The sequence below is a fragment of the Oreochromis aureus genome, linkage group 3 (genome assembly GCF_013358895.1).
Source record: "Oreochromis aureus strain Israel breed Guangdong linkage group 3, ZZ_aureus, whole genome shotgun sequence".
Lineage (NCBI taxonomy): Eukaryota > Metazoa > Chordata > Actinopteri > Cichliformes > Cichlidae > Oreochromis > Oreochromis aureus.
The window spans coordinates 6,287,778-6,315,369 of NC_052944.1; the positions used below are offsets into that span (position 1 = coordinate 6,287,778).

Sequence of the window (27,592 nt, forward strand, 5' to 3'; positions counted from 1 at the left end):
CAATAAATAACAAGGCTGCTCCAAATATTGTGGAACGGCACAGAAAAAGTCACATTTGGCATGTCATAACCAGCTTTATATTAGTCTATTTACAGTGCTGCAGGAGATTTTTGCAGAGGTGACAAACTGTCCCTAAGAAAGTTGTCTGGGTAAAAAACGTTGCCTGTAGAGCAGGGGTCCCCAATCCCAGTCCACGAGGGCCGGTGTCCCTGCAGGTTTTAGATGTCCTTGATCCATCACAGCTGATTTAAATGGATAAATTACCTTCTCAGCATGTCCTGAAGTTCTCCAGAGGCCTGGTAATGAACTAATCATGTGATTCAGGTGTGTTGACCCAGGGTGAGATCTAAAACCTGCAGGACACCGGCCCTCGTGGACTGGGATTGGGGACCCCAGCCGTAGAGAAACAGGTCAGGGTGTGATGCAGTAGCAAATAGAAAAGAATTGCAGCTCAGTTCCAGATGCCCCATTCAGTGATTGAGAAACTATCAAGAATCTAGAGCAGACTAACCTGAATACAAGCCTGCAGGAAAATCTGCACACTAGCAGATTCTATCAGCTTCCAAATAGTAGAAAATGTTGTGCTGATGCTGTTTTTTCTATAGCCGACTAATCCCAGGGTTAAATATTAACTTAATTTATAATTAACTATAAATGTCACATTGACAAAAGCCATGGATGTTATCCCACGGCTGCTTATCAGTGAACAGGTAGTGTGTCTCTGCACAAGCCTGCTAACTGCCGTCTACGAGTTAAAAGCAAGACTGACATTAGAAAGAAGGATGACCCCGTCCTCCAATACAAACGTATTCAGCAGTAATGTTCCTCAGTCCCGTGCATTCAGCCCCAGTTTGTGCTCTCAGCAGCTCAGCCAGCAGGTTCCACCTTCCAGGAGTTTTCAGGAACTTTACACAATCAATATTTTTCTTTATATTTGGTGCTAAAACACTTCCCACTATGGAATTCACAGCCTGGCCACTGGTGCTAATTTTATGACTGAGCTGAGCTTCTGAGCTACTCATTCAGCAAGTCTTTTATCCCCATACTACCTATTATCCCGTTTTTCCTTGGAATACCTATAGTGTCTTCCCAGGATGCTGAAATGTTTATCCCTGCAGAAAACCCAACAAGGCAGAAGAGAGCAGTAAGGAATGTACAAACTGGCTATGAGTATGCTCCAGCTGGAAAACACAGGTTATATTTTATTATGGTGCCCACAGAGGTCATGTGATCAAAGAAAATGTTTGTGCAAGTCTGTGATTGGATCAATAAATTAAGAACAGAAAGCTCAGTGGCCTAATAAACAGATCCAGAATCCCATTAGCTTAGCCTTCCCAGAGTGAAGATTTCCAAAATGTAGTTTCCTTTATATAGTAATGTTTCACTCCAACACTCATCTGAAGGTGCTGTATTGTAAAAAGCAAAAATATTATGGAGAAGTGCAATGATCCCCCATGAGCAGCAAGAGTGGGGAGGAAGAACTCCTTTTGAACAGGAGGAACGTTCTGGGAGAAGCAGGAGCAACCGTTTGCTGCAACTGATTGGGGGTGAGAGAAAAAAAGGAGCACAGCGAGACCACGAACAGGACAAGGGAAGGACTGACAGCAAAACTTGGATGAGGCAGCTTCAGTATAAAAATGTCCTCACTGCCTTTGATAAACATACACAACCCTGGCAGGAAATGAGGTAAAGCTGCTTTAGGGCCTTCTTTTCCAAGGTGTCTTCCTACAGAGGTAAACACACTGATAAAAAAAATACAATAAATGAGAGAAAGGAGGAGGGAGGGTTTGTGCCTCCCGGTCCATGGCCTTCAGTTCCTCCTGCAGCCGTCTCTCCAGCTCTTCAGTTCTTGTGTGGTTCTGCAAAAGAAGTCAGACAGCGTTGTTTCACTGATCGGTGCAGTCAGGTGAGTTTGCACTGTCAACTATTGTATATAACTGCTGAGCCAGCATTGCTACCATTACATTATATGAATATATGAGGCGATTAAAGGATATACCTCATTGGGGATCAGTCGTACAGATGAGGCTAACAGATGCTCTTTTGCAGCTACTTTTAACTCTGCTCTGTTACAAAGTCAGGTGACTTCTTGGGGTTGTGTGAATAAGTCTGAAATGTCTGTTTGACTCGTCACTTTTCCAACACCCTTGCAAACACGGCTTAACTACGTGATCCGAGCACATACTGTACCTGCCACAGGTCTGCTGTGCTGCTGCAGCTGGCTGCTGAAGAAGCGTTCCCGCCGGGACACCTGCTCATCCCAGGCCTCCCGTATTTGCTCTTTCTCGCCGGGTTCCAAGGTTAGGGTGTGCGGGTGGGCCTCGTCAATGTGGGCCTTCACTCCCTCTAGGCTGTGGGAATATTGCAGTTCCCCACACACCATGCACACCAGCAGCTGGTTGAGTGGGTCATAGTCCATGAGGTAGCGGCTCCTCCACACAGCATCGGAAACAGAATCCTCCTCACTTTCAGCAAACAGCAGCTCTGACTCATCTGAGAAGGCAGTTAGAGAAGAGTTTGTTTTTGGTTACTTTCACTATTTTATGTGCATTCCTTCAAGTTCAAAGTGACATACTTTACCTTCGATTGGCGCTGTGTAATCCGAGTATGTAAAGGATGCCGAGTCCACTGAAGAGCTGTGAAGGGAGATTTTTGTGTGTTATCCTGAATGTTGATGATGCTGATGTCAAAAGAAAGCGAGCAAAAGAAATCTCTCACCTCATTAGATGTTCTGACTCCTCAGAAGAGTTCACCCACTGACCAGGTTCCTATAGATATTAGACAAAGAGTGAAAAACTAAAGCACAGGCCACGCGCAGTGTTTTTACGTGCTTTTATGAGCTCCCTGAAACACGGTGAACCTAGACACAAGTCAGACTGGAGAGATGCTTAAGCAGAGTTCCTGTAGTGGTGTTTGTGGTGGTTTTGTCACTTTGACATTATTTTGTGTATTTTTGTAGTTTCTTTCTGGTGCTTTTGTGTCTTTAGGTCATCTGATTTACTTACAAACAAAGGCTTTGGTAAAGAAGCTGGGGGCACGAGTAGACCATTTAGTGATCCATTCATTTTCCACTAGAGTACTAAAGTACTACTCTGTTTCTGTGTCACTGAGAGATCATTCATAGGAATGATGGTATCAGGCTTGTGATAGAAAACCTGCGTTAAAGTCTGACCGATGTTTTTAACCCTCATTTATGTGGGGAACATACTTGATGCTGCTGAAAGGACCCTCTTCAATTTTTAAATTAATTAATTATAAGTGTGAGAATTTTAAAATCTACTGGGAACCAATGTGATGAGAAAGATACTGGTGGTGGACAGTGGTACCCCTCACCCTCCTGGTAGATACAACTATGGTATGATTTTCAGAAAACTTCACCTCTGATGTCTGACGTTCAGGTTGAAGTCATGAGATTTGAACTCACTGAAGATTTTTAGCAGATACACCTATCATATCAATTTGAAAGTTCTATGTCGTTTTGTTCTCAAGGCTGTGTTACGAGTCTGACTGCAGCATTTTGTAATTGTTTGGAGGCATGACAAAGATGATTTGTCATAAATAACAAAGATGATCTGTCTAAACTGGTAAAAGGGCGTTACAACAGGTGCAATGACACAAACGAACAATTTGCTCTAGTTCAAAGAACGAGGCTCGTATTTTAAAAATGTTCCTTAAAGGAAAGTAAAAGGAACGTGAGGTACATTTTATATGTAAGTCAAAGTTCAGTGAGGAATCAAATACTACACCGAGATTACGAACGCTGGTCTTTGAAGATGAGCAAAAGAAATCAATCACGTGACTGAATCTTAAATGTATTTCAAGTGGAGCTGTAATCATGGCCTCAGTCTTGTCGGAATTTAAAACAAGACACTTATTGGAGTCCCAGTCACTACTCCGGGATAAACAGCCAACCAGGGTGGGCAGCCTATTTGGCTGGTGAGGCTTAAAAGATGGCATAAAAAGGATAAGAAAAAAAGACTGAATGATAAAAGGAAAATATCAGTGGACCCAGGATTGAACCTTGTGGAACCCCACGGGTTAATCAAGCAGTGTAAGAGGAGAACTCGCACACCCTAACCAAGAAGGTCCTTCCAGATAAATAAGAAGAAAACCAGTCTGGTGCCGAACCACAAATGCCAGCTAAACCTTGAGCATATTAAGTATAATATAATGGTCAGTAGTATGTAATATGAATAAAATAATCATTACATGCCTGTAAGCTAAAAAAACAAGCTGTTTATGTAACTGTGCAACTCTCACCTCTGTCTGTAGATCCAGGGGAGGCAGCCTAGTCTTCCAGCTGTTGAAGCTTTGGGTGATTCCCTTGTCCCGAACTGCCTTCCTGGCTCTCTGCTCCTTCTTTTTTATCCTCCAGTACTCCCGCTTCCTCCTCAGAAAGTCCTGCTCACTTTCCCCTGGGATGGGCTTTGGAGGAACCATGGTGCTTACTGGTGCCAGCTGGATGGAGGATTGTTTCTTGTGTGTGGGACTCTGAAGGTGAGCAGAGGGGATTTTTAACAGACTTTGAACAAGAGGTTCAACGAGGTGCATGTCAGTACTGGACAGTGGTGGCTTCACAGCAGGGAGGGCGGGGGCTGAGTCTACATCAGTGCTTCTAGATGCTTGTGAAAGCTGTAGAGATTCAGAAACTCCTGCACAGCTGGATACAGCATGTGAAGGGCCAAGTTTGACGCTGCTGTACTCATTGCTGGTGATAGGCAGTCTGACCTGGAGCGTGCACGCTGACTGTTGAGCATTAGATGTTGTTTGGCTAACAACCAGAACGGTAGGGATGCTGGTCACTGAGTCCAGAGGAGGGACAGGTGGTTTGGGCTGGAGGGCTCGTTTTGCTGGAGGACTCACCCCTTTAAGACTGTTGATAATAACAAGCCCCGGGGTCTGAAAGAAGAAAATATGACATGAACAAACGAGTTTCCAGAAACTGAGGCAGATGTCAGGGAACAAGTGTTTGCTCCTAGTTTTAATGGGCCCCCTTCAGATGAACTCCACTTTGTTTTTCCTGTTCAAATACCACGTGCCTGAGAATTTTCTGTCCCAGTGATTCAAGCTTCAGCTGGACTGAGTCAAAGTCAGAACTGAGTCGACTGCAGAAACCAATTTTATATACACAGAGAAATTTAGGTATGTGAAAAAATGCACTCTTTACATGGAGGGCCCCTCTTTTACATAGACACTATGTGCACGTGCTGCTAAACACTCAATAGCTTTCATTCATTTAAGTACTGCTTGGGTTTTCTGCCCATTGCATGAGCTAAATACAAAGTTAGGCTGCACTAGTGGGAAATGGTTCATCTGGTAGCACGCAGCAGATTTCAGTGCCCTTAGTCAAGCTTGTCACTCTACATGCAGATAAAAGGCGTGAGGAAGGAAATCAAATGCAGTCTTCTTTACTTTTAGTGTTGAATTTCTGCCACGCTCAGATCCTGAACACAACATGAAAATTTAGACTTCAAAAGACTGGAATGCTACATGGGTCAGAGCTAGCACTCATTTTTCAAAAACAGTCACATATGAAGATGAATCTCATGATGATGATGATGATGCACAGCTGACATCAGGGGTCATGCAACCAGCGGGACACAACATACTATCAAATATGATCAATATTCGCTATTAGCTACACACGAAAGCGCTGAAACTTCACCTCTGGCAGAAAAAGAGCTCGAGTGCTACTCGTGTTACCTGAATGCTTCTGGGGAAGAGCCCGCTGCTGCACTCCCCCTCTCCGTCTTTCTGCCTGGCCTTTAACTTGGCCCTCTGCTGCCTCTTCATCAGCTTCCAGTACTCCCTCTTCCTCTGCAAGCTGGTCAAGCCGCTCTGCTCCGTCACCACGCTGTTGTACCTCCGCGGTGGTTCGGGGCAGTTGTTCTGTTCTTGTGCCTGATGCTGTTCCTGCTGTTGCTGCTGTGGCTGCAGGTTATCCAGGGTCACGGCTGTGATGTGATGCAGCTTTGGTGGCTCTGGAGAGCAGCAGGTTTTATAGCCGGCTTTTTTAGCGCAAAGCCTCTGGGTTCTGCGTGGTGCTTCCATGGAGGTGTTTACCATGTAGTTCACAGGGGTCTGGGATGAGTGCTCACTGGTACGATGCACACCTACCTCACTGGAAGCAGGAAGAGGTGGAGCTGTCTCACTCACCTGCGATGGGTTCTTGAGTTGAGGGCTTTGTAAACTCGCCTTTGCAGAGACCTTGCTGTCTAGCTCCCAGCTTTTTATCTGCAAAGTGAGGTCAGCAGCAATAGGAGCCGTGTCATCCCTTTCAAAAGACAGCTGAGATAAATTTGGCTTCATGTCTTGCTGTGAAACCTCTTCTATTGTCTCCATTTTAATAGAGTTCTGCTCACTTTTACATTCTGTCACTGTGCTGAGAGATTCTTCCAGGAGCTTCTTCATGGAGGCCACGGCTAGCAGAGTGGCAGTTTGACTGTCTGCGCTCAAACATGGGTCAGACTCCAGCTGGGGTGCTGGAGGTGGGGAAGTAGGGGGTTTGATATCTGGACAGATGGCTTGTTCTACTGGAGAATTTAGGTCAGCTGCTGGCATGGAGTCACTCTCCTGTTTCATTTCATTTGCATGAGGCAGAAAAAGCACGCTGTTGTTGGAAAGAGGAGGTGCATTTGCTGTAGTGTCGGTGAGATTTCTACTCTGAGGCACAGTGATCAGCGTCCCCTGCTTCTGAGGCTTCCTCCTTTGTAATGCTGCACCGGCCCTAGCATGTAAAACACCCTGTCTCAGTCGGACAGCACGAGCTGCTCTCTGCTCACGCTTCTTTATCCTCCAGTACTCCCTCTTCTTTGCCATCCTCTCCTCCTCCGTCAGCCCCGCATCCAGAGACAGGGCCGACAGCGACGGCGCTCTGCTCGAGATGGTCATTTTCATAACACAACTGCTAACGTTTGAACCTGCTGAATTTTGAGGGCTCTGTGGATGAGTAAGTGTGAGCTGACCCACAGTTTGGATAGTTGATGAGTGCAAATTAGGAACACTTGTGCTTTCGTGCTGAGTCTGTGGTCTAACTGCGAGCAGTCGCGGCAGTTTGTTGGCTGGCTGTCCAGGAGCAGAGACTTTCACCTGAGCTAAACAAAGTGGAGGGGGAGCCGTGTTTATCCTGATGGGAGCAGCACTGCTCAGTTTAGCGTCAGGCGGACACTGTGGTTGTGCCAAAGGAGTGTTTGTAGAAACTACACAAAGCTCTACTTGACTTTTGTCCTCTGCTGTGCTGTGATCTACAGAACTGTGAGGGATGTTAGCAGTGAGCGTCCCATCCTCTTTGATGAATCCTCCGATGGTCTCTGGGCTGTGAGTGAGGGCACTTCCGGTTGACTGCGCCAGCACTCTGGTCTTCCTCATCTCCTCGAGGATTTTCTGGTAACGTTTCACCCTCCTCATCAAAGAATCTCTCTCTTTCAACCGAACCTTTACCTCCATGGACAGCTTAGCTCGCTGTTCGCGCTTTTTGATCCGCCAGTACTCTCTCCGTTTAGCTATTATCTGCTCGGGCGTGTCGTCAGGGTTGATTTTGGGCATACTTCTGGTACCAAAAGCTGAGGGCAGCATTGGGGATTTACACCTTAGACTTCTATGGTTCATTAAGTTTCTCTGTGCTTCGATGAACCTTTGTCTAGGCGTTTTATATCTCGCGATACCCCGGGTAACACCGCAAAGATGACCATAACTTGGAACCTTTCCCTGAGAGTCGACTGGTTTTTTCACAGATGGAGTATCAGATGTTTGCAGAGCACTTACAACTACAGTTGCTGTCCCACTTTGCAGTTTATTGTTTTCACTTTTGGCTGATGTAAATGGTGTTTTGACCCGTGTATGACACTGCTTCTGGCTTGCTCCTCTCAAAAGTGACTCTGATGGAAGAACTATGCTTCCCACGTGTCCGGTTTTTGGTGCCGTTAGCCTCTGAAACGTCATCTCTGCACCCTGTGCCCTCTCTCTGGCTTTAGCTAACCTAGCTGCAAGCTTTGCTCGCTGCTCTCGCTTTTTGAGCCGCCACTGTTCCCGACGCTTGGCTGCTCTTTCCTCGTCGGACTCCAGGGAAGCTTGTGCATTGCCAACACCTTTAGCCCTCTGTGTGGTGACCAAGGCACGCTTTGTTCCACTCTGAGGTGGTGAGATGGCTGTTTTGCTCTCTGCTTTAGTGGAAGTGGGGCCGCATGGAGAGGACACGAGAACGAGACCTGTGGGTAAGACTTTGGGCTGAGTGGGTAATACAACCTGTGCCTTATGTTGGTTTCTGGGGACTGATGCACCCTGCATAGACACACATGGCTGAGGTGCTGTTTTACTGGAGCTGCCATTGGTTATTCTGGTCACTCTGACTGGAGGCACTGAGGATACGGTGTTCAGCTGAGTTCCACTGGACACAGGTAAGGAGACCGCTGCGTCCCTTGCTGTCTGACGTTTACCTGCGGCTGTGCTGCCGCTGGCTGATCTGGCAGAGATGGAACACGACACTGGCAACTGAGGCAGACGCTTGTTGAGTTTTACTGTCTGGAGCCACTTCTCCTTTTGGCTTTCAGTGGTTTCACATGACCCATCCCCCAGAGCATTTCTGTGCTTTGACACAGAATTGTATGAATTATCATTACTCTGCAAAGGAGAAGACAAAGCACCTGAGGACTGGGCCAGAGTGGAATTCTCTTCCGCAGGGGCATTTAGCTGCTTTCCTCCCCGGCTGCTGTTGTTGTGTTTGTGCCTTTCCCTCTCCTCTGACAGACGGGCCCGCTGCTCTCGCTTCTTGTTTCTCCAGTACTCTCGCTTTAGGGCGAGCGTGGCATCATCGTACTCCGAGGCCGGCCGGTAACGGTGGGACGTTGAGCCACCTTTACCTTTTGCAGTTGGCATGCTGTTGCCAGGTTAGACAGCCCATCGGTTCTCATCCAACAGCAGTGATTGGCCTTGGTAGCCCCTCAGTCCAGGATCCTATCTGTCATTATCAGCATCATCACGGTTCTGAGCACCTCTTATGCTCTCCGACATCACATTGGTGTGCAGATATCCTGAGGAACAGAAAACAATCTTGCATTAAAATGTGATGAAAATGACCTAAATATTAGGTAATACTTTGTAAAAAAACATTAAGCAACAGCAAAACTAACACAAGTTGAAGTCACTTGGATGAGTGACGAAACGTTTCCGATGAACAGAATGAAGACCTTTTTGGGATTTCCTTACCTGGATGATCGAGCATGCATCAAGACAATATTTTTCCACTTTTTAAAACATAATGTGTAGCACCTACTGCTGCTCTAAATTTCAAACTGAGGTTTGCCACTTCTATTGTGCAAAGTAATGATAATTAGAATATTAGCGAGGACTGAAGAGTCAAATAGCTATTTACAAAAATGTAACAATTTATAAGTTTTTTTTAATTTTCACCAAATAAGTTAAACCAAAGTCATTTTATCTGTCGAACTCACATTTGTGTGCCTCACGATTAAATGAAAGTACACGGAGTACACGGAGTAAGGTGGTCTCAGTGGAGCACTGACGTACTCTAAGATCTGTGCGCACTCACTCCAGCAGGATTTCGTGCACCAGTCAGGAGACAATAAATACGGCACAACGCCCACCTCATCTGTCACAACATCTGTGCGGAATCCCGCGTGAAACACGAGTTTCAGTGTAAGATTTCAGGAGATAACTATGAAATAAATGAAATTGCCATCGTGTGTGGGAGTGCTTCGGCTCCAGAAAGCAGGAAGAAAACAGCGTGTCGCTGTCCCTTTAAAGCTGTCTCTCTCTATCACAAAGTCTATCTGCCATTTTTCTTTATTCTCAGTGTGTTTCAGTCAAACGACACCAGGCCAATCAGCCGAACAACCTACAGCAAAACACGCAGAGCGGCCGTGGAAAAGCGGTCGCACTAGAGCGGAAATGGTGCCTGGATCGTTGTGTCTCTCAGCGGCACAATGGACAACATCTTCCTGCTCTGGTCCTCGCGGACTGGCGCCTGTCTGCGCGTGAAAGCCGCGAGGACAGGCGCAGATTCGAGCCGCAAAGCCGCGCGCCCGGAAGCACGAGCGACAGAAAACATGCACGTCCGTTACCTTTTAGCGGCACTTAACTTTCCGGGACACTTTGGGGGCGGTTTTGCACAGATATTCTGCCAGGACACTGCAGCTACTTTCCGCCAGTCGTGCTCAGGCTGCCTTGACAACGCTGAAAAGTACCAGGATGTGGGATGCTCGCTGTGTGTGTGTGTGTCTCTGTGTACATCGAGACAGTAGTGTGCAACGCCCCCTCCTTTCCACGCCACATCCATTCACTGGGTCGCATTAAAAGGATTTTACAAACCTGTCACGAGTCCCCCTGTCTGTCCCCCTGTCTGTCCCCCTGTCTGTCTGTCTGTGACAGCAGGCTCTTCCAAACTGAGCCAAAGATAATGCAGTGCCGGGACACGGAGGTCCCGCACAGCTGTTCTCAGTTGGAATAGCTGCACAAAGGTCCATTGATTTATTGTCTTTTTCTACACATGACCTGAATTCATGTGCACACGCTTCAAGCAGGGATCCACTTTTCTACACAATGGCCAAATGAGCATGAGGGAGGGGTTGACGGCCAGTGTTAGGGCGCTGGGGGCCACGGCCCGGTTCCTTTAACGTGGATCCGGTTTGAAAAAACTAAATTGACGTCACAGCAAGATTATAGCTAGGGACTGAATACATTAATTAAATGTGTGTAAATCTTTGTGTTCCAAAGGTGTGAGTTAAGTAGCTGAAACATTTTTCATTTTAATAGCATTAACATCAGTTTAATACTGTTTACAACTGAGGCCATCAAAGTTAATGCATCAGAGGTTTCAGTCGGACTATGTCAGCTCAGACAAGTTTACTTATGGAGAAGGAAGTCATGAACACATGTGCGTTTCAGTCTCTGCGCCGCTGAGCCGAACATCTGCACAGATGTGTATGACGGACCGTGACACATGAAAACAGCACGTGCGGCCCCGGTACAAAGCAGGAGCTGCTGAGGGGCCCCGACTCACCGCCTCGTGATTAACCGGCGCTCTGCCTTCATGTCGCGGCTGTGGGACAGCAGCAGCAGCAGCTTACCGGTATTAGCGCCTGCTGCTCCCTCTGCCCCCCCGGGGTGGGTGTGCATCGTCGAAGCTGCTACTGTCTCTTTAAATTTACCCAGGAGCCCCTTAAGGAGCCCCAGGGGCCCCTAGTCCGGCTCCCCACCCTGAAGACAAGCAAGAGCCTAAAAATTCATGAGTAGAGGCCTGAGCCGAGGCGCCTCCACCGAGCACCGCGGAGCAGCGGCCCTTTTCGCCGGTGGATTTATGATTGTGTGCTTGCATGAAAAGTTAACTTGGCTCCCGTGCGGGGCGCGTGGGGGGACCGCGGAGAGCACGGGCTCCTCGGCGGTGGGCTCGTTATAGAGCGCCTGGCAGATGCGTGTCGAACGCTGCGGAGCGGCGAGAACGTGTTGTTGTTGTGAGGGTGACATGCCCCACGACGGCGACACGACCCACTGAACGAAGCACCGCCAACCACGACTAAAGCGAGAGCAGCGATCCAGTGATGGAAGAGAAAGGAGCGGGGCAGAGGGAGCCCGTGAAGCTCCGCTGTGCCTATCAGCCGGAGCTGCTCTCATTAATAACAAGCGGGCAGGAGGAAACCACGCAGGAGGAGAGCGAGTTAGTAGGTAAAGAGCAAAAAAACACATCTAGTGTTAATTTTCTTGTTTTTGTTCCAACGCTAAGTGGGTCTGCGTGGCTGTCAGAGACACAGCCATTGTCAGGCAGCCAGTTAATCCGTGTCAGGGACAAAGCCATGGAGCAGCATGGCCCCTCCGTCTCTGTGGCTCCTATAAACAAAGGCTCAACTGCACGCAGGCAGCCAGGCGAAGCGCACACTGCTGACACCTGGTGGACAGCGGCGGTACAGGCCGTCTCAGACCTGTCAAAGAGCGGAACAAACGCTGGTCACTGAAGAAGGGACATACAGGGTTATCCTTTGACGTGAGGTGCGAGCTGACCGCAGAAATGTCCGGAAGCAAGTTGTGCTTGATTACCAAATGACAGCAGCGACTTTATCTGGAAATTTAAAGCTGAAGCTGTGAGGAACTGAAAGGCTAGCGTTTGTAGCCTGAAAGCATGCCTACCAATGTTAGACCTAACAGTTTACTCACATGATATTTCTGCTGCTTTCTCTCATGTAACCGTTTGGGTTTTTGTAAAGATTAGTATCATTTAAACACACAATTTAAATGTTACCCATCCTCAGTGAGATAGAAATAGACCTGTGTGGACAGCCTTTACCTAAATAACTTCATATTAATGGTGTATGTTGTTTTTATTGGTCTCTGTCAGCTCCAGGGATTTGTTTTTGAGTGTGCCAGTGCAATGCATTGAGTCAGACTATTGATTATTTGTCAGATGTGTGATTATTATTGAGTGTGCAGTCTGAAAGAGATAGGAGACTGTAAAGTCGTGCTATGGGAGAATGTAACTCGGCAGCATCATATGCTAGTCTATAGGATGACTTTAGAAATCAAGAAGAGGAAGCCAGTGAACGTAGAGCCAAGGATTGGATGGTGGGGTGATGAAAAATCCGACATTAGCACAGGTCTGCATTCAAATGTCAGCTATCAACACTTTTAAACTCTGACTTATGAGTGAAAGATTACATCCAGCAGCAGCTTCAACAATTTTAAACAAGTTTTAGCAGCATTTTATATTCTTTGTTTTAGTGATTGCTTAAAAGTCACAGTTCCAATATCAAATCTTCCAGCCCCCTAAAGAATCTTCTCTTACAATCAACATTTTTCACCCATCAGCCATAATGGGTGATGGGGTATTGATGTCACCCTGATGGGTAGGCGGGCGATGTAGACACCCAAGTTTGTGCATGCAGTAGAACAAAGTGGCGTAAGAGCTTCAAATTGATACCATGGGTGTGTCTACGAAAAATCTTGGACGAGTTTGAACCTCAGGAAAACAGAAGAGAATCTTTGGTCCACTCTTGCTTACATCATTGTTTCAGTGTATTGAGATGTGTAGGCATTCATTCATGCACAGCTAACTTAAGGTCCCACCACAGCATTAAAATCACATTGAGGTCTGGAGCAGCACGTTGATCACTGTGTGGTGCGGTCCAGTTTCAGCTCTGGCTGTCAGATTGGTGGCCTCAGGACGCTTTGGTACACAGCAGCTGTACACACTGTAAGATGCTCAGGAAGCTGCAGAACAAGCACAAGTCATCAGCCACACACCACCGCACTGACAGTTGGTGTGAAGTCTTTTTGCTGCTGTGCTGTGTTTGGTTTGTTCTTTACATTATGGGGAAACATCTCCACTTTGATCTTATCTGACTAATCAACATTATTTCAGAAGTCTTGGTTTGTTCAGATGCAGCTTTACAAACCCAATGGCACCATGTTCTTTATGCAAGAAGAGCCTTTCTCCTGCTAACTGCTCCAAACAAGTGATACAAGTTCAGCCTTTTTCTAACTGTGCTGTCATAATATGCTAACTGAGGCCTGAAGGCCTGCATGATCTGAACCTGAGGTGAATTTACTGGGACATCCTGGAAAGACTGTAGCATTGTGTTAACACACATCTGAATGCTCCGGATCAGCAGCCTGACAAACACTTCTGCTTTTACAGATGATGCTCAAAGTGCTTTGATTAGTAGCACCTAATGAACCTTTTAATGCCAATGGAAGCAGTGAGGATGTACTTAGGTTTTCACAGGACTTTATTTTTCATGCATTAGCCACCTGCAGCCCACGTCACCCCTACTTCTACATGGACATGAAGAAATCTAATGCAGTTTGTCCCTCGAAGTGACTTTTTTGTTAGGGAGGATTGATTGTTGTTGAGTTCAGTGTTAAAATAAGTTCTTCAAAAAGCAAAAACTGATTGAATATGAAGCCAACATGAGCAGAGAGCACAAACATGCTGAGGCTGTGTTAGTTCAGTGAGAGAGTCACAAACTAATGTGTCACTTATGTCTGCAGTTTGATTTTGTTAAATACGAACAAAATTGTGTTCACGTGCAGTTTTGTCTTGTTATACAATATTGTAAATGTTGAAAAACAAACAGAAAACTACATTTTTGAAATATTTGTGGGTGTTTTCTTGTTTTGTGCTACTTAACCACTAAAGTGGCCTCACATGAGACGACAGTGCCAGCAGTGGCCCACAGCTCATTTAAGTCTGAGATCCCTGCTTTAGCAACATGAAGACACTGCTTCAGTTTGCATGTCATGAAACCTGCTGCTCTGATCTGGACTCTGTCTTGTTCTTGTCTGAAGAAGACGGCCTTGCCAATGGCCATGGAGAGGTGGAGTCAGAGAGCGGTGTGGTCACGCCTGTCAGGTCACCAGGCACCAGCTACTGGAGCATCACAGAGAGCCCAGATCACCCTCTCCTCCTCTCCCTGGCCCCGGGGCCCTCTGGAGCCAAACCCAGGGTGCAGAGAGCCTCGCGTCCAGGCCTGAGCCGGATTCCAGGCCGTGACCACCGCCGGTACTACCACGAGTACTGGCGCAGCGAGTACCTGATGGACTTTGACCCCCAGAGGCACGGCATGATCTGCATGGTGTGCGGTAGTTCATTGGCCACTCTGAAGCTCAGCACTATCAAGAGGCACATCAGACAGAAGCACCCAGACTCCCTGCTGTGGAGCGCTGCCGACAAAGAGGTGATCCGCTCGGGGTGGGAGAGCCACCTTAGTTTGGGGGGAGGGCAGAAGTTATACAGCCCTGCTTCTGGACCCTCACTTCAGGGAGAAGAGGACACTCGGCACTCAGGTCAACAGACTGGAGGTGAGTTGGTTTAAGTAGACGTTTTTCTCAAACTCAGTATGAATTTATATCATGGCGTGGTCATGTGTGAGGAGGAAGTGATGATGTAATGTTTGATTGGATTGGACTGTTTGAAGGTAGTCCATGTTGTTATTTAATATTACAGAGAGATATAGCACTCTTTCTTGCCTGACAAAAATAACATTAATAAACACTCACACACACCAGTGAAAATGGAGCTGCTATCCCATAATGCTTGGAAAAGCAAACAGGCGAAGCTGAACCACTGACCCTGTGATCCCAGCCGTGCACGGTGGACAAGTGAAAGCTGGGACGAAGCACTTTATACAGCATGCATTTTTCACCCACTCACACAAGCACTTTTTCTACATTAGTGCCTTTTATCTAACACTCACACACATTCACACACAACTTGGGGTTGTATCTTGCATATTTGGCATGCAGACCAGGGCTCGAACGAACCTGATTCTGGTTAGCAGATGACCTCCTCTACCTCCTGAGCTGCAGCCACCCCGTGTGTTCACAGTAGGTGGCAGAAAGGTGCAGATTGTGGCAGATATTACTTTATGTAAAAACAATGGTTAAATACTGCAAAACGTTTCAAGCAGAATCAGCTCAAGTTCACTCTAAGAGAAAAAAAGATTTAACATTGTGATGCTAGGGAAGTTTCCCAAATGTAAAACTCTCCTAGATTCAGAAAAAGAGTTTCGTGTTTCTTTTAGTTTAGCGGTGTCTTCTTTGCTATCTTGCACATCTGTCTCATCCTGGTATTCTGGAGGAGAAATGCTTTGGGGCCACATTGTTATTAGGACAAAAAGGCAGTTTGTCCTGGCTGATTGAAGACATCTATAATAACCATGGTGTAGAATGAACATATAAACACCTGACGTTGCCTGTCTGCTGGAAACAAAGCTAGTACAGTGCCATAAAGCTAAAAAAGTTGATTTGTACTCATGGCGTTTCATCTCTACTATAAGCAGAAACTGCAGATCCTGTGACAGCCGAGGAGCAAACCCAGCAGCCCATCAGCCTGACTCCCTGCTCTGTGGAGGGTGAAGCCCCGCAGCCTAAAGAAGAGGAGCAGTACCTGCCCGAGCCGTCAGCGCAGATCTTGGAACGCTATCTGAATGACTCGCTGCATGCCTGGTTCCGTCAGGAGTTCTTGATGGAATATGAGTCTCATGCCGGTCGGCTGCTGTGCATGGTGTGTGGAGCGGTGCTGCCCTCGCTTCACCTGGACCACATAAAGAGCCACCTGCTGGACACCCACCCTAACTCACTGGTGTACAGCTCTGAGGAGAAGCACTGCATCCTTCAGGCCTGGACTCAGACTCACGGTAAGAAGTGCAACACCTCACACACCAACGAGCAAAAGGCAGTGTTGGTATTAAGGAAATGGCTCGTGCAAGTGAAACCAGTAGGAGGTACTGTAGCGACACATTAATTCATCTTATCTCTTGTCACTCATGTCATCTGTAGTCAGGTGGTTAAAGTGGATCAGCAAGGTCAAATGATGAGCAACTAAATCTGATAGGCTGATTAGCACATGATAATAAGTCAGATCATTTTTTCGATCATTGCTTCAGGTGATCGCAGTCGTAAGAACGTAATGTCGCCCGTGGTCCTTTTACACTTTCACCGTCTTCTTTTTTCCTTCTCTTTGCTGTGACGTGTTCATGGTTCAGATCCATAAAGCTGTGGTCCCAGTTTGGATCCCAGTGTGTCTGTTAGCTAAGTGTACAGTGTTTACTGTATTTACCAGTGAATAAACCCTGTAATGAGTTTGGCTCTCAGAGCATGTAAATCAGCAATACCCCAGTTCAGTTCATCTTCAGACTCCAAAGCATTTACATTAGAAAGAGAGGCCGGGACAGTAAGATGACTAATTCTTTAGCAAGTGTTGGTGTGGAGGAAAACACCGCGTGGAGACAGATGGACACAAACTGGAAATTAACATTTTATATGTAATTTTCAGATTCATGCCAAACGTGTTTGAGTCAGATGGTTGCACTGGTGCAGACCAGGCTGTTATTGTCATGGTCAGTAAAAGGTTACCAGAGATTAATTTAAGCTTATCATGCTGGTTGGATTCAAACACCAGGTTGTGCTGTATACTGTCTAGGACAGTGGTGTCCAACTCCAGGCCCCGAGGGCCGGTGTCCTGCAGGTTTTAGATGTGTCCTTGATCCATCACAGCTGATTTAAATGGATAAATGACCTCCTCAACATGTCCTGAAGTTCTCCAGAGGCCTGGTAATGAACTAATCATGTGATTCAGGTGTGTTGACCCAGGGTGAGATCTAAAACCTGCAGGACACCGGCCCTCGAGGCCTGGAGTTAGGGACCCCTGGTCTAGGAGCTCAAAATCAGCCATGATCGCTTTGGTGACATCCACAGAGACCATGAGTCTCCGAGTCAGCCTGAACACAACTGGGATTAGCAACAGAAATGATTGTTTGATGAATATTCTCAAACCAGATCTTCCTGATGAATTCACCTTTGACCCCTGTCAGTAGTCTGTGGTTGGCTGATCATTGAACAGCAGTTCGATGAGACAGTGACAAAGATAAACACCAACATGTTAGACATGTAGCACATTCCATTTAGTCTGACACCATCGACACTTGTTAGCTGAGCATCGAGCTCACTTTACCAGAGAATTCACAATGGCATTCTTCCAAGGTGTGATCAAGGAACATTGATGTATCACTTAACCTGACACACCTGTTACCTGCTGAACTCTTTACTGTGGAGACTGTGACAGGTCACATTAACAACAGCTGCTGTCAGAGTTTTGATGAGAGGTTAACTGTGAGAGAGATGGTTGCATTTAAATGTGCAGGAGGAAGAGCAGCAGTGACTTCATCAGTTACTTCTCACAGTAGCATCAGTATGGACACTTTAAACTGTCACATGTCACACTTTAGAAGGTTTGTTCCTACGTTACTATCAGGAAACTAAATAATTTAAACTGAAACAGGAATGCCAATAACTCCCATCAAAACTAATGATAAAAGTGCAGCGATGGTGCTGATGGAGGGCAGAGTCAGAGACCCAGCACTCCACCTTTTCTGGCCTTAAATCTATCTCATGCACAACAACTACACATCGGACGTGACCTCTAAAGATGATGGCACAATATGTCACTTGATTTCTCACAGTCTGTGATGCTGTGAAAGTGTGGCTCTCTGTTCTGTAACCTACACTACCGCTCAAAAGTTTTACAACAATTTTTCCAGTTATTGCAATTCAAGTCATTCAAGTCCAGTGAACAGCTTGAAATAGTACAAATGTAAGTGGTGAACTGTGAACTCTTTGTGCATAAAGCAGAGTTGGACACACTGTGGTCCCATACCCTCGTCAGCATCAGCTGAACAGTACTGTACTGCAGGAAGTAGTGTGATGTGAGAAAAAGGCAATGGAAGAGAGACAGACCATCATAACACTTGTAAATGTAGGTCTGTGCTACAGAGAGACTGCAAAGAAAGTCAGGGTGTCAGTGAGTACAGTTTCCTTCACCATCCAAAGGCTCAGAAACAAACTGTGACAGGAAGAGGTCTGCAGACCCAAAGACACAACTGAGTCAGAGGACAAGTTTCTGAGAGTTAACAGCATGTGTGATCGGCGGCTCACAGGACAACAGCTTCAAGCGTAACAGTGGTTATAGTAAGCAAGTCTCAGTTTGAACTGTGAAGAGAAGACTTCGAGCTGCAGGTAGAACGCCAATGCTAAGACGTCAGAATAAGACAAAGAGGTATTATGGACCAAAGAATCAAAGCTTGAAATCTTCAGTTCATCACACAGGATCTTTGTACGCCATCGAGTAGGTAAAGGATGGTTCCACAGTGTGTGGCATCAACTGTCAAACATGGAGGCGGAAGTGTGATGGTCTGGGGCTGTTTGCTGGATCCAGGCTCGGTGACTGTACAGAGTGAGAGGCAGCCTGAACCAAAGCAGCTACCACAGCATTCTGCAGCACCGTCCAACACACTCTGGTATGAACCTAGTTGGTCAGGGGATCATCCTACAGCAAGATAATGACCCAAAACATCAGTCCAAGCTCTGCCAGAACTAGCTCAGGAAAAAAGAACAAGATGGTGAGCTTGAAAACATGGAGTGTCCAGCACAGTCTCCAGACTTAAACCCCATCCAGCTGTTTTGGGATGAACTGGACAGAAGAGTGAAAGCAAAGCAGCCTACAAGGTCCACATTTATGGGAACTTCTGCAGCAGATATGGGAGAATATTTGATTTCTATTGTAGAAAAAATGCCACGGCTGTGTTCGGCTGTTATATCTGCCCGAGGGGGCGACTTTCACGAGTTAAAGTTTAGAATACATTTTGGTCTATAAACTGATTCCAATTACTTATTTGTGCTATGCTTTGATTTCAGTGCAATGAGACTGCTTAAATTTGCTATAAAATTTTGCTGTAAAAAACTGGAAAAATTGGGGTATTCTGAATGACTCACAGTTGTCATTTGAACAGACTGATGTAGCCAGACTGAGACTGAAACAAATGGATTATTTAATATTAGAAATGCTGTATGTTTCTGTGCCCTGTAGCAGAAGAAGCGGAGCACTCAAACAAATCAGAGACCAACACCAAAGATGGCGCTGTGGGGCTCTTCTCTGAGGACGTGGAAACCATCCAGATCAACACTGACGTGTACACGGAGGGCGACGGCACTTTAACTCAGGACACTTGTCTTATTGGTGAAGACGGCGGTGTCGGAGTTCCCCAGCAGGCTCTGCAGCCCTTCCGGCAGCCTAAGAAGAGGAGGCTACACGGGGGCGACCCATGGCGGCTGCGTCTGGACTATCTGGTGGCCTACGGACCTCAAGGCCAGGGCATGTTCTGTATGGTGTGTTCTCAGGTCCTGCACGAAACCAAGGTTAGCAGCTTCCGCCGCCACATCCAGGAATGTCACCCAGAGACCACAACCCTGAGCCGACAGGAAAGGGAAGCCATGGCTGCAGCCTGGACCAAAGATTACCCCAGTGAAGGCATGCAGATACAAGATGGTGAGAAGCTTTCACTGCTACACGTCTCTGTAAAGCTGTAAACTTCTTAGTAGTATTTTTCAACAATATCAGGCCTTTTTAGAAAGTTTGGTGGTTTCATATTTTTCATGTTTTATAAGTCAGCTTTGTCAGCTGCTGCTGACATCCACAGTGAAAAGTGTCAGTGGAACACAACACATCCCCACTCAAAGAGGCAAAAAAGCACCTTACTGCTGTGTTAAGAGTTGTTTGTGTTTGTTTGGCTGGTCTTTTTAGCATCCTCACTTACTATTTAGCCTGAGAAAATAGACATTTGTACATATACCATGTTTTCCGCACTAAAATCCTTTAATTTTCTGAAAAATCGACAGTGCGCCTTATGTATGAATTCCGATTGTATGTGGTACGCCGTGCTCAAAAATCTGTCAGAAATGTTTTAGTACGACTTTGCTAAGGTACGAAGCCGCAGGGCTTGATGGATTGTCGGAGCATTACGGCTACCGTAGTCAGGAGTAATCTGGGTCCTAAACTCCGTCTGCTTCAGGTCCCAAAGTCAAACGATCACTGCAGCATCACTGAGAGTTAAAAACCGTCTAAATTCTTTCATCTGTAATAAAATGATCTCCGTTGCTGCTTTACCAGGTGTAACAATTAAGTTTAACATCCAGGCATCCATGAAAACAGAATTTATTAAATTTAATGGAGTTAGAAGTTAGCAGGAAGTTAGCTCGCTAGCTTCCACCTAAACATGATATAGCATGTTCAGACTGAGAGATTTCTGAAAAATTACATCGTACAGCTCTGCTATCACTTCCAACATAAATGAAGACAGAAAACTAAACAGCAGTGACGTTTGTAGGGTTACTGAAGTTGGACTAACTGGTATATAATGATGTGCTACGTGATCACTAGCTACACAGCTATGTTAGCATAGCATAAACACAGGCAAGCTGGAGGATGAATGCTAACTTTTTTCCACTTGATAAAAGTTAACGTGAGGGTTCCCGATGGTTAGGGACAAATGCAATCGCATGGCAGGATGCTGTAAACGGACCAAACTTCAGTCAGGAGAACAACTGAGATAATCCATCCACAATACGAGGTTAGTCATTAATATACTGCAACAACATGGGAATAGAGCAGCTGCATAGAATTCAGCATTAATGAATCAATGGTATGGAAGTGGAGAAAGCAAGAAGAATGAGTTGAGTAAAGTTTGATTTATCTGTTTTGTTTTGCTTAATGCGCCTTATAGTCCGAAAAATACGGTAAATCTCACCATTTGCAATTATCTGTAGAGTCCAGCCGATACTGACATTTCACAGCTGATACAGCCAGTAAAAGATCCCACAAGAATTACAGTGTAGGCAGGAAGTTAGCTAATGTAGCAGATAAATCTGTTAAACAACGTGACCTTTGTTAGGAATGTTGTTCTGTTAGGGTTTTATTGAAAAATGAAGATGATAGTTTGCTTGTTTATCAAGTCTCCAGCAATCTAATGGTAGTTTTCTAACCTTACTGACCACTGAAAGCACTTTTGTCTACAAGTCACAGTTTAACCATACATTCATTCAGCATGTGAAGAGTTTAAAGTGTATAAATTAATCTGTGTCACATGCAGGCACAGGGAGAACTTATGGGGTCCTGGCTTGGTCAAACCAGGCGGGAGTGCTAATCACATAGCGTGTATTAACATAGTTTGTTTGCAACTTACCGTGAAGACGCCATTTGACTCAGCACTGTGAGTGTTTAGAAAGGCTAGAAGAGTGCTATCAGGTACAGCAAGCAAAGACACTAACGTGTGACTTGATTTTGTGGTGGAACAAGGCAAGAATCTAGCATCCTCTCCCCTCACTTATAATTTTTTTCCACAGAAATCAACCCCAGTGAAGTTGATGTCCTCAGTACCGCAGGAGAGACAAATGAAGATGCCTCCCCTGATGTCAAAATACCCAGCAAACAGGTGATAAAGGAGGAAGGTGTGGGCGAAGGCAAGGGCAAATCAAAGGATGGCGGCGCTGCAAACACACCTTCTCGTCATGGTCATTACCCCGGGAAGGACCAGAGGAGGAACTACCAGGTGCGCTGGCGGACGGATTACTTGATGGATTACGACTGTAGGAGGCACGGGCTGATCTGCATGGTGTGTGGAGCCACTCTGGCCACACTGAAGGTCAGCACTATTAAAAGGCATATTCAGCAGGTCCACCCTCACTCGCTGTATTTCAGCGCAGTGGAAAAGCAGCAGGCCCTGCAGAGCTACAACCAGACTGCCCTGCATTTCATCCATTCTGATGACTGCTTTTCACCCCGGGACCATGGACATACTGAGCTGGCCCCCACTTCAACACACTTGGACACTTAGGAAGGGCTTCTGTCTGTTGCTCCTCACATGACTTCAGAAACAGCCCTCCTTGTTTTCTTGAAGGGAAATTCAGGTATTTGTAATTTGTAAAAGACTGCAATTTCCCTTTAAGTCTGCATCTGGGAGTACTGCTGTGGCTAAAGGACAATAACGGGTGCCACACGGGAATCGACAACAATACAAATATCACGCAGCCTAAAAACAAAATCAAAGTGCAGCCACTCATTTGAAACTAAAGCTTTTTTGCACATCGCCTGTTTTACCTGAGGACCTCACAAGATTTTTGGAAATTATTGCTTTAGATGTACAAAATGTATGTTTTGCTGATGTATTTATTTCCTAGCCTTGTATCTGTTGGTACTTTAAATATAAATCAACATGAACCCAAGTGGGTGGTCCTCTGGAGCACTCGGATAATATCTCTGAATCTGCGGACACAAACTGTAGAGTAATGCTAAGACACTTTTTAAAAGTAATGTATAGAAAAATGACATGGGGCTCATGCTTTTGGTCCAGTCACATTAGCCACATTCACTGCTAATGTGGCTAACACTGAACATAGATGGATCTTCTTATTGTTGGGGGACTTTCGCTTTTCACATCCCAAGAATTGATGCAGTGTTCTCTTTGGCAGCCAACAACAAAACATTTCTGCTTTGCTTCTCGATAAAATATTGTAATGTGTCAGTTAGCAGAAGCAGCTCTAAAAAAGAAATAACGATGAGCTGCTAGGCAGCTAGCTGCATGTGAATTTATTCTGCTCCTTGGGCTTTGTGGGCGTACCAAACTAGCTGCTAATGTGCCAATATGCCAGTTTTGTTCAAATTTGATGGGGTCCCCAGGTACAGGCGCATACAGAGCAGCATTTATGATGGCAACATTTAACAGCCAAGGCTAATAGTTATGTTTATGTCAGAATCATAGCAATGCATGGACTTAATACTTTGTCAAGGTTGACATGTCATCAAGGCAAGATATTAGCTGTGCTGCACCTTCAGCATTCAGCTGCAACTGCTCCTCTGGAGAATAAAGTGCCCCACAAAAGAACTGAAAGTAATGGGACAGCTATGTCTTTAATAACCTTTTGCCTAATTAGCAAGCTTGCTAACTGGCAGGTAGCAGTTGTCTACCAGTTAGCATAGCGGCACTGTTATGCTTGATGTTCTGATTCCTGTCCTCCAAAAAGGAAAGCTTTACTGAATGCTGAAAGCTTCGAGTTTAGTGTAAACACAACAAAGATTTCCAGTGAAAACATCCCAACGTGGCAACAAACTCGCAAATTCCACTTTGAGGTCACCAGGCTACCCTCTTCCTGGGCTAGCTAGCTCGCAGACAGAATTAGCAGTTCATGTTGTGCGTCTCATGTGGGCTAGTTCAGGAAAAACAGAAATAACTCTCTGGTCTGAATCAGTGTGGAATATTTAAACACTGATACTCGTTCATGTATTTCACAGCAGACGTTAGCTTGTCAGAGGAGGAAAAGGTCAGGCAAGCTCAGAGAGGACTTCTAATACCAATGCCCTATTTTGCATTTCTACAGAAAGGCATTCAGATATGCAATAAAATATAATAACTTAAAAAAACGCTTGATCTCGCCACAAAGTTTCAAGATGCTCAGCAGTGCTCGCTAACAAAGGGGTGAGCAAGTTGCTGACTGAGTGGAGATGAGCCATTGGTTTCCCTGCTACAAGTCAAAATGTTTGTTCCTTCGATACCCAATGAGTATCTGGACTTAAGCACTTATGGCACGGTGAACTCCTGGAAATGTGGCATTGTGGGGGCCTGAGTCTTCTCTCAGGAAGTAAGAAACAGAGTGCTCAGTGAGGCGAGCAAGAAAACTGAGTCAAATTTAAGACAACTCAGCACTTTGTCCCCTGAAATGTACTAAACCCCAAATGTCCTCGTGTGCATCCAATAGAATGAGACTGTTTGATGTTATTGCTGAAGACAATGAATGGCAGCGTGCAGTCACTGGGTTCACATCACTCCAGTCTATTTAATCTCTTGTTTACAGAGGAGGAAGAGGAGGCCCTCTTCTCACTTATCCTCAGCATTTGGCATCAACATCAGCCTGAATCATTTTGTTAGCTAAAAGCTGTACAAAAATATGTAAATATGAATGATTATTTCTTTATATGAGCACTTTGATGCAGCCTGGTTTCTACAGTCCGTTTGTAATTATATCCAGTTTTTCTACTTTATTCCAAACAGCGTCATTCTTCAACACTTGGAGCGAAGCTTGTTGAACTTCTGCCTTCACTTTGAAACCTTCGCTCCAGCTCTGGTACCGCTTCATATTTTTCATTCACTGTACAAAGTTTATGCAACGAAGAAAACTGAAGATGAATTATTTGGAAAAGAAAAGTCGGCCATAACCAGTTTTTCACCTGGAAATTATACCTCAGGGATTTTGTTTTCATCGACAGCCCTTTCACATAATCGTTCTCACCTTGTAGGCTGTCGATGTACTGATGGAAGAGTCAGGATTGGTTGTACAGGTGGGAGAAATATGAGAACGTGGGCCACTGTTTAAAGAAAACAGAAGTCTAAAAACGTTACTTTTTTATTGTATTTTTAAGAAGTTGTGCTTTCACAAAAAGTTGGATTTTAAGGGGAAAAAGTCATGTTTTAAGAAAAAGTCACGTTAGAATCTCATAGAATTTTACAATTGTGAGCAAAAAAACATATATACATATGATCAGTTTATTAGGTACACTCTGCTGGTGCTGGGTTGCACTCTTACATCATCCAGCTGCCGCCCCACAGTGGACGCTGTGGAGTGAACTCGAGAAAGCAGTCTGAGGTGATTTGAGGTTTGTGGCATGGTGTGATAACCTGCAGCCATCAGAAGATGATTAAACCAGGTCAGCAGCAGTACTCAGGAAGGCTGTGGTGTTTAAACGATGCTCAGTTGGTACTTAGGGCTCCACAGTGTGCCACCAAAAGAACGCCCACACTTTAATACCGGCACACAGAGCCTGGCCCACTGCTGCAGGCCACGACGGCTCCATGCTGTCACTGTGGTGAAATTCGGACACTATCATCTGTATATTGTAGCAGAAATAAAGACTCATCAGGGTGTTTTTGCAAACTTCTGTCGTCCAGGTTTGGTGAGTGAACCGTAGCCTGCTGTACTTGGCTGAGCAGCACCTGGTCTAGTCTCCTGCTGCTGCTAACGTGTCGTGTGTTTTCTCCTTTTTCAGACCGTTCTCTGTTAACCTAGATACGGTCGTGGAGGAAAGTCTTGTGATTGGCTGTTAATGAGCCGTCAAACAGGTGTACCAAATGAAGTGGTCAGTGAGTGTATGTTTATTGTGACATATTCTTCACCTAAAGCAGAGAATATGACTTCATTCTCAAAAACAACTTGTAAACCACGATGATGTTCGTTGTTTTCCCCTTTAAATGCTACAGTGTGTGGTCAGCGGCTCCATTCCTGTCACACTCTCTACAAATGATTTCATTTTTTGCATTAGAGCAGGTCTAACCATGGCTCTGATAAAGTTTTGACACAGCACTTATATTTTAAATTGAAGTGAGTTGCAGTGAAAAGAATCAGAGGCTCATTTAAGTGAGACATGATGCACTTGATTGGATGTGTGTGTTTACTGTGTTTGTGGGGGAGGAGCTTCTCCTCCTTTATGTTCTCATCACCTTTCATCTGTAAATGGTCGACATATGCATTCTCCCCTCTGTGGTCTTTGAATAAATACTCATTACCACGAGGCTGTCTGTGGAGTGTCTGTACTACACTATATCTGTGCACAGTCAAGCTCGAATAACTGACACTTGAAATGTGGTTTGAAACACCAGAAACATCAAAAATGAGCTAAAAGAGTCCAGCTTTGGACCGGCACACTGTTCAGGGTTCAAGTTCCCTCACAATCAGCTCATTGTTTGTATAATAGTTTTAGATTTAATGAACACATGAAACATTTCACCATCATATTATTATTAATACTGTCCAACGTACAAGCATGCAGCACATTTGGCGTTTTTTTTAATCAGATTACATTTTCCCCTGGGATTAATAAAGTATTCTGATTCTGAAATCACTGTTTCCAGTTTTTCTCGTAACCTTGGCAAGAACTCAATTCAGGGCTGAAAAACACATTTAACCTCAACCAAATCAAATCTACACCTTGTATCTCAGTTTCTTTTCTTATGATTGAAACCTCTCCCACTAATTATAGTTTTGAATATTGAATCATACAAACAGGAGATATGGTCAGTCATCTGAAAGTTATGTGAATATTAGTGTTTAGTAAATAATCTCCTGTGTGGTCATGAAGATTTTAATGAATGTATGAAGTAAAACATATTCAGTATAATCCATCTGATCATTCCTCAGTAACTGCAGTCCTCTAAGGGCAGCCTCCCACTGGACAAAGCTCATTTCTGCAGCTCGTATTCGCCGTGTCGAGCACGGGTCAGGGTCGGGACAGGCTCAGCTCGCTCTTCACCACGACGTCCACACGACTGCATCTCCAGATCCCCTTTGTTGTGAACAAAACCCTGATGTTTATGCTCTACAATAAATATAAATATACTGATACTTTAATGATTTTAATCATTTCAAACACAGTGGAAAGTAATTATATTATTAGGATTGTCTAAATCGGGGGCCACTTGCACATTGAGGTGAAGAAATCTAATGCAGTTTGTCCCTTAAGTGACTGTTTTGTTTGAGGATTTGTTTGTTGTTGAGTTCAATGTTCAAATAAGTTCTTTAAAAAGCTGATTGAATATGAAGGCGACATGAGCAGAGAGCACAAACATGCTGAGGCTGTTAGTTCAGTGACAGTCACAAACTAATGTGAACACTTATGTCTGCAGTTTGATTTTGTTAAACATGAACACAATGACAGCAGCAGTGCTGCCACGTGTGTGCACAGACAGAGAGGAGCAGTGTGGTTATTTTGTAGTTCAATGAAAGGCTTCAGTTAGTCAAGAGTGAGAAAAAAAAATGCGTTCACGTTTGCAGGTTTGTCTTTTATACAATATTTGAAATGAAAAAAAAAAAACATTTTTGGAAATATTTGTGGGTGTTTTCTTGTTTGTTTTTGTTTTGTACTACTTGAACACTTGAACCCTCACATGAGTAGACCGGGCCAGCAGTGGCCCACAGCATTAATGTGAGACCCCTGGTCTAATGATTGGTAGAAACTACTTCTTTCGTCTGTCATAGTGTGAAATACGGCTCTAAAGGCATCACTGCTCACGCTCACTCAGTTGATGATGACGGCAAATCGTAAGGGGAGTCAACAGTCGAGATGTGGTTTGTGACACGTGACGACACCACCTACCTTGTCAAACACAAACAAAAGTAAATCATTACACAGAATATGATGATGAGTTTATGATGAGGTGACCTGAAGAGGAGGAGAGGAGAGCTGCTGCTGGGGTGGAGGCCTTTGGTG

General features: G+C 45.1%; 2 protein-coding genes across 6 annotated transcripts; one reads left to right on the forward strand and one right to left on the reverse strand.

Annotated features, from left to right (window-relative positions):
* Positions 1 to 1,182: 1,182 nt before the first annotated feature.
* Positions 1,183 to 10,298, reverse strand: si:dkey-28a3.2. 3 transcript variants are annotated; one of them, XM_031740923.2, is made up of 8 exons: positions 10,080 to 10,298; positions 5,704 to 9,029; positions 4,864 to 4,899; positions 4,261 to 4,491; positions 2,719 to 2,768; positions 2,581 to 2,636; positions 2,191 to 2,493; positions 1,183 to 1,859 (listed from the first exon to the last, which is right to left on the reverse strand). In XM_031740923.2, exons 2-8 carry the CDS (start codon positions 8,872 to 8,874, stop codon positions 1,843 to 1,845), a joined length of 3,864 nt encoding a protein of 1,287 aa, XP_031596783.2. In that variant the 5' UTR covers positions 8,875 to 9,029; positions 10,080 to 10,298; the 3' UTR covers positions 1,183 to 1,842. The 3 variants fall into 3 exon arrangements, with proteins under 3 accessions (XP_031596783.2, XP_039465781.1, XP_039465782.1); XM_039609847.1 differs by having other exon boundaries at positions 4,261 to 4,899; positions 10,080 to 10,291; XM_039609848.1 differs by lacking the exon at positions 10,080 to 10,298 and adding an exon at positions 9,450 to 9,548 and having other exon boundaries at positions 4,261 to 4,899.
* A 576-nt stretch (positions 10,299 to 10,874) lies between these two features.
* On the forward strand, positions 10,875 to 26,060 carry si:dkey-106g10.7 (uncharacterized protein C11orf95 homolog). Of its 3 annotated transcripts, none has more exons than XM_031740956.2 (5): positions 10,875 to 11,679; positions 14,293 to 14,805; positions 15,783 to 16,142; positions 19,370 to 19,828; positions 21,682 to 26,060. In XM_031740956.2, exons 1-5 carry the CDS (start codon positions 11,556 to 11,558, stop codon positions 22,170 to 22,172), a joined length of 1,947 nt encoding a protein of 648 aa, XP_031596816.2. In that variant the 5' UTR covers positions 10,875 to 11,555; the 3' UTR covers positions 22,173 to 26,060. The 3 variants fall into 3 exon arrangements, with proteins under 3 accessions (XP_031596816.2, XP_039466051.1, XP_039466049.1); XM_039610117.1 differs by having other exon boundaries at positions 14,296 to 14,805; XM_039610115.1 differs by having other exon boundaries at positions 10,876 to 11,679; positions 15,786 to 16,142.
* The last annotated feature ends 1,532 nt before the right edge of the window (positions 26,061 to 27,592 follow it).

Excerpts from the sequence above, each read along its gene's own strand:
- si:dkey-28a3.2 (XM_039609847.1), bottom strand. The coding sequence starts at position 8,874 with ATGCCAACTGCAAAAGGTAAAGGTGGCTCAACGTCCCACCGTTACCGG. Across the intron at positions 2,769-4,260 it reads CCCTGGATCTACAGACAGAG|GAACCTGGTCAGTGGGTGAA; the intron begins GTGAGAGTTGCA and ends TAATATCTATAG. Across the intron at positions 2,637-2,718 it reads GAGTCAGAACATCTAATGAG|CTCTTCAGTGGACTCGGCAT; the intron begins GTGAGAGATTTC and ends CTCCCTTCACAG.
- si:dkey-106g10.7 (XM_031740956.2), top strand. The coding sequence starts at position 11,556 with ATGGAAGAGAAAGGAGCGGGGCAGAGGGAGCCCGTGAAGCTCCGCTGT. Across the intron at positions 11,680-14,292 it reads GGAGGAGAGCGAGTTAGTAG|AAGACGGCCTTGCCAATGGC; the intron begins GTAAAGAGCAAA and ends TCTTGTCTGAAG. Across the intron at positions 16,143-19,369 it reads GGCCTGGACTCAGACTCACG|CAGAAGAAGCGGAGCACTCA; the intron begins GTAAGAAGTGCA and ends TGTGCCCTGTAG.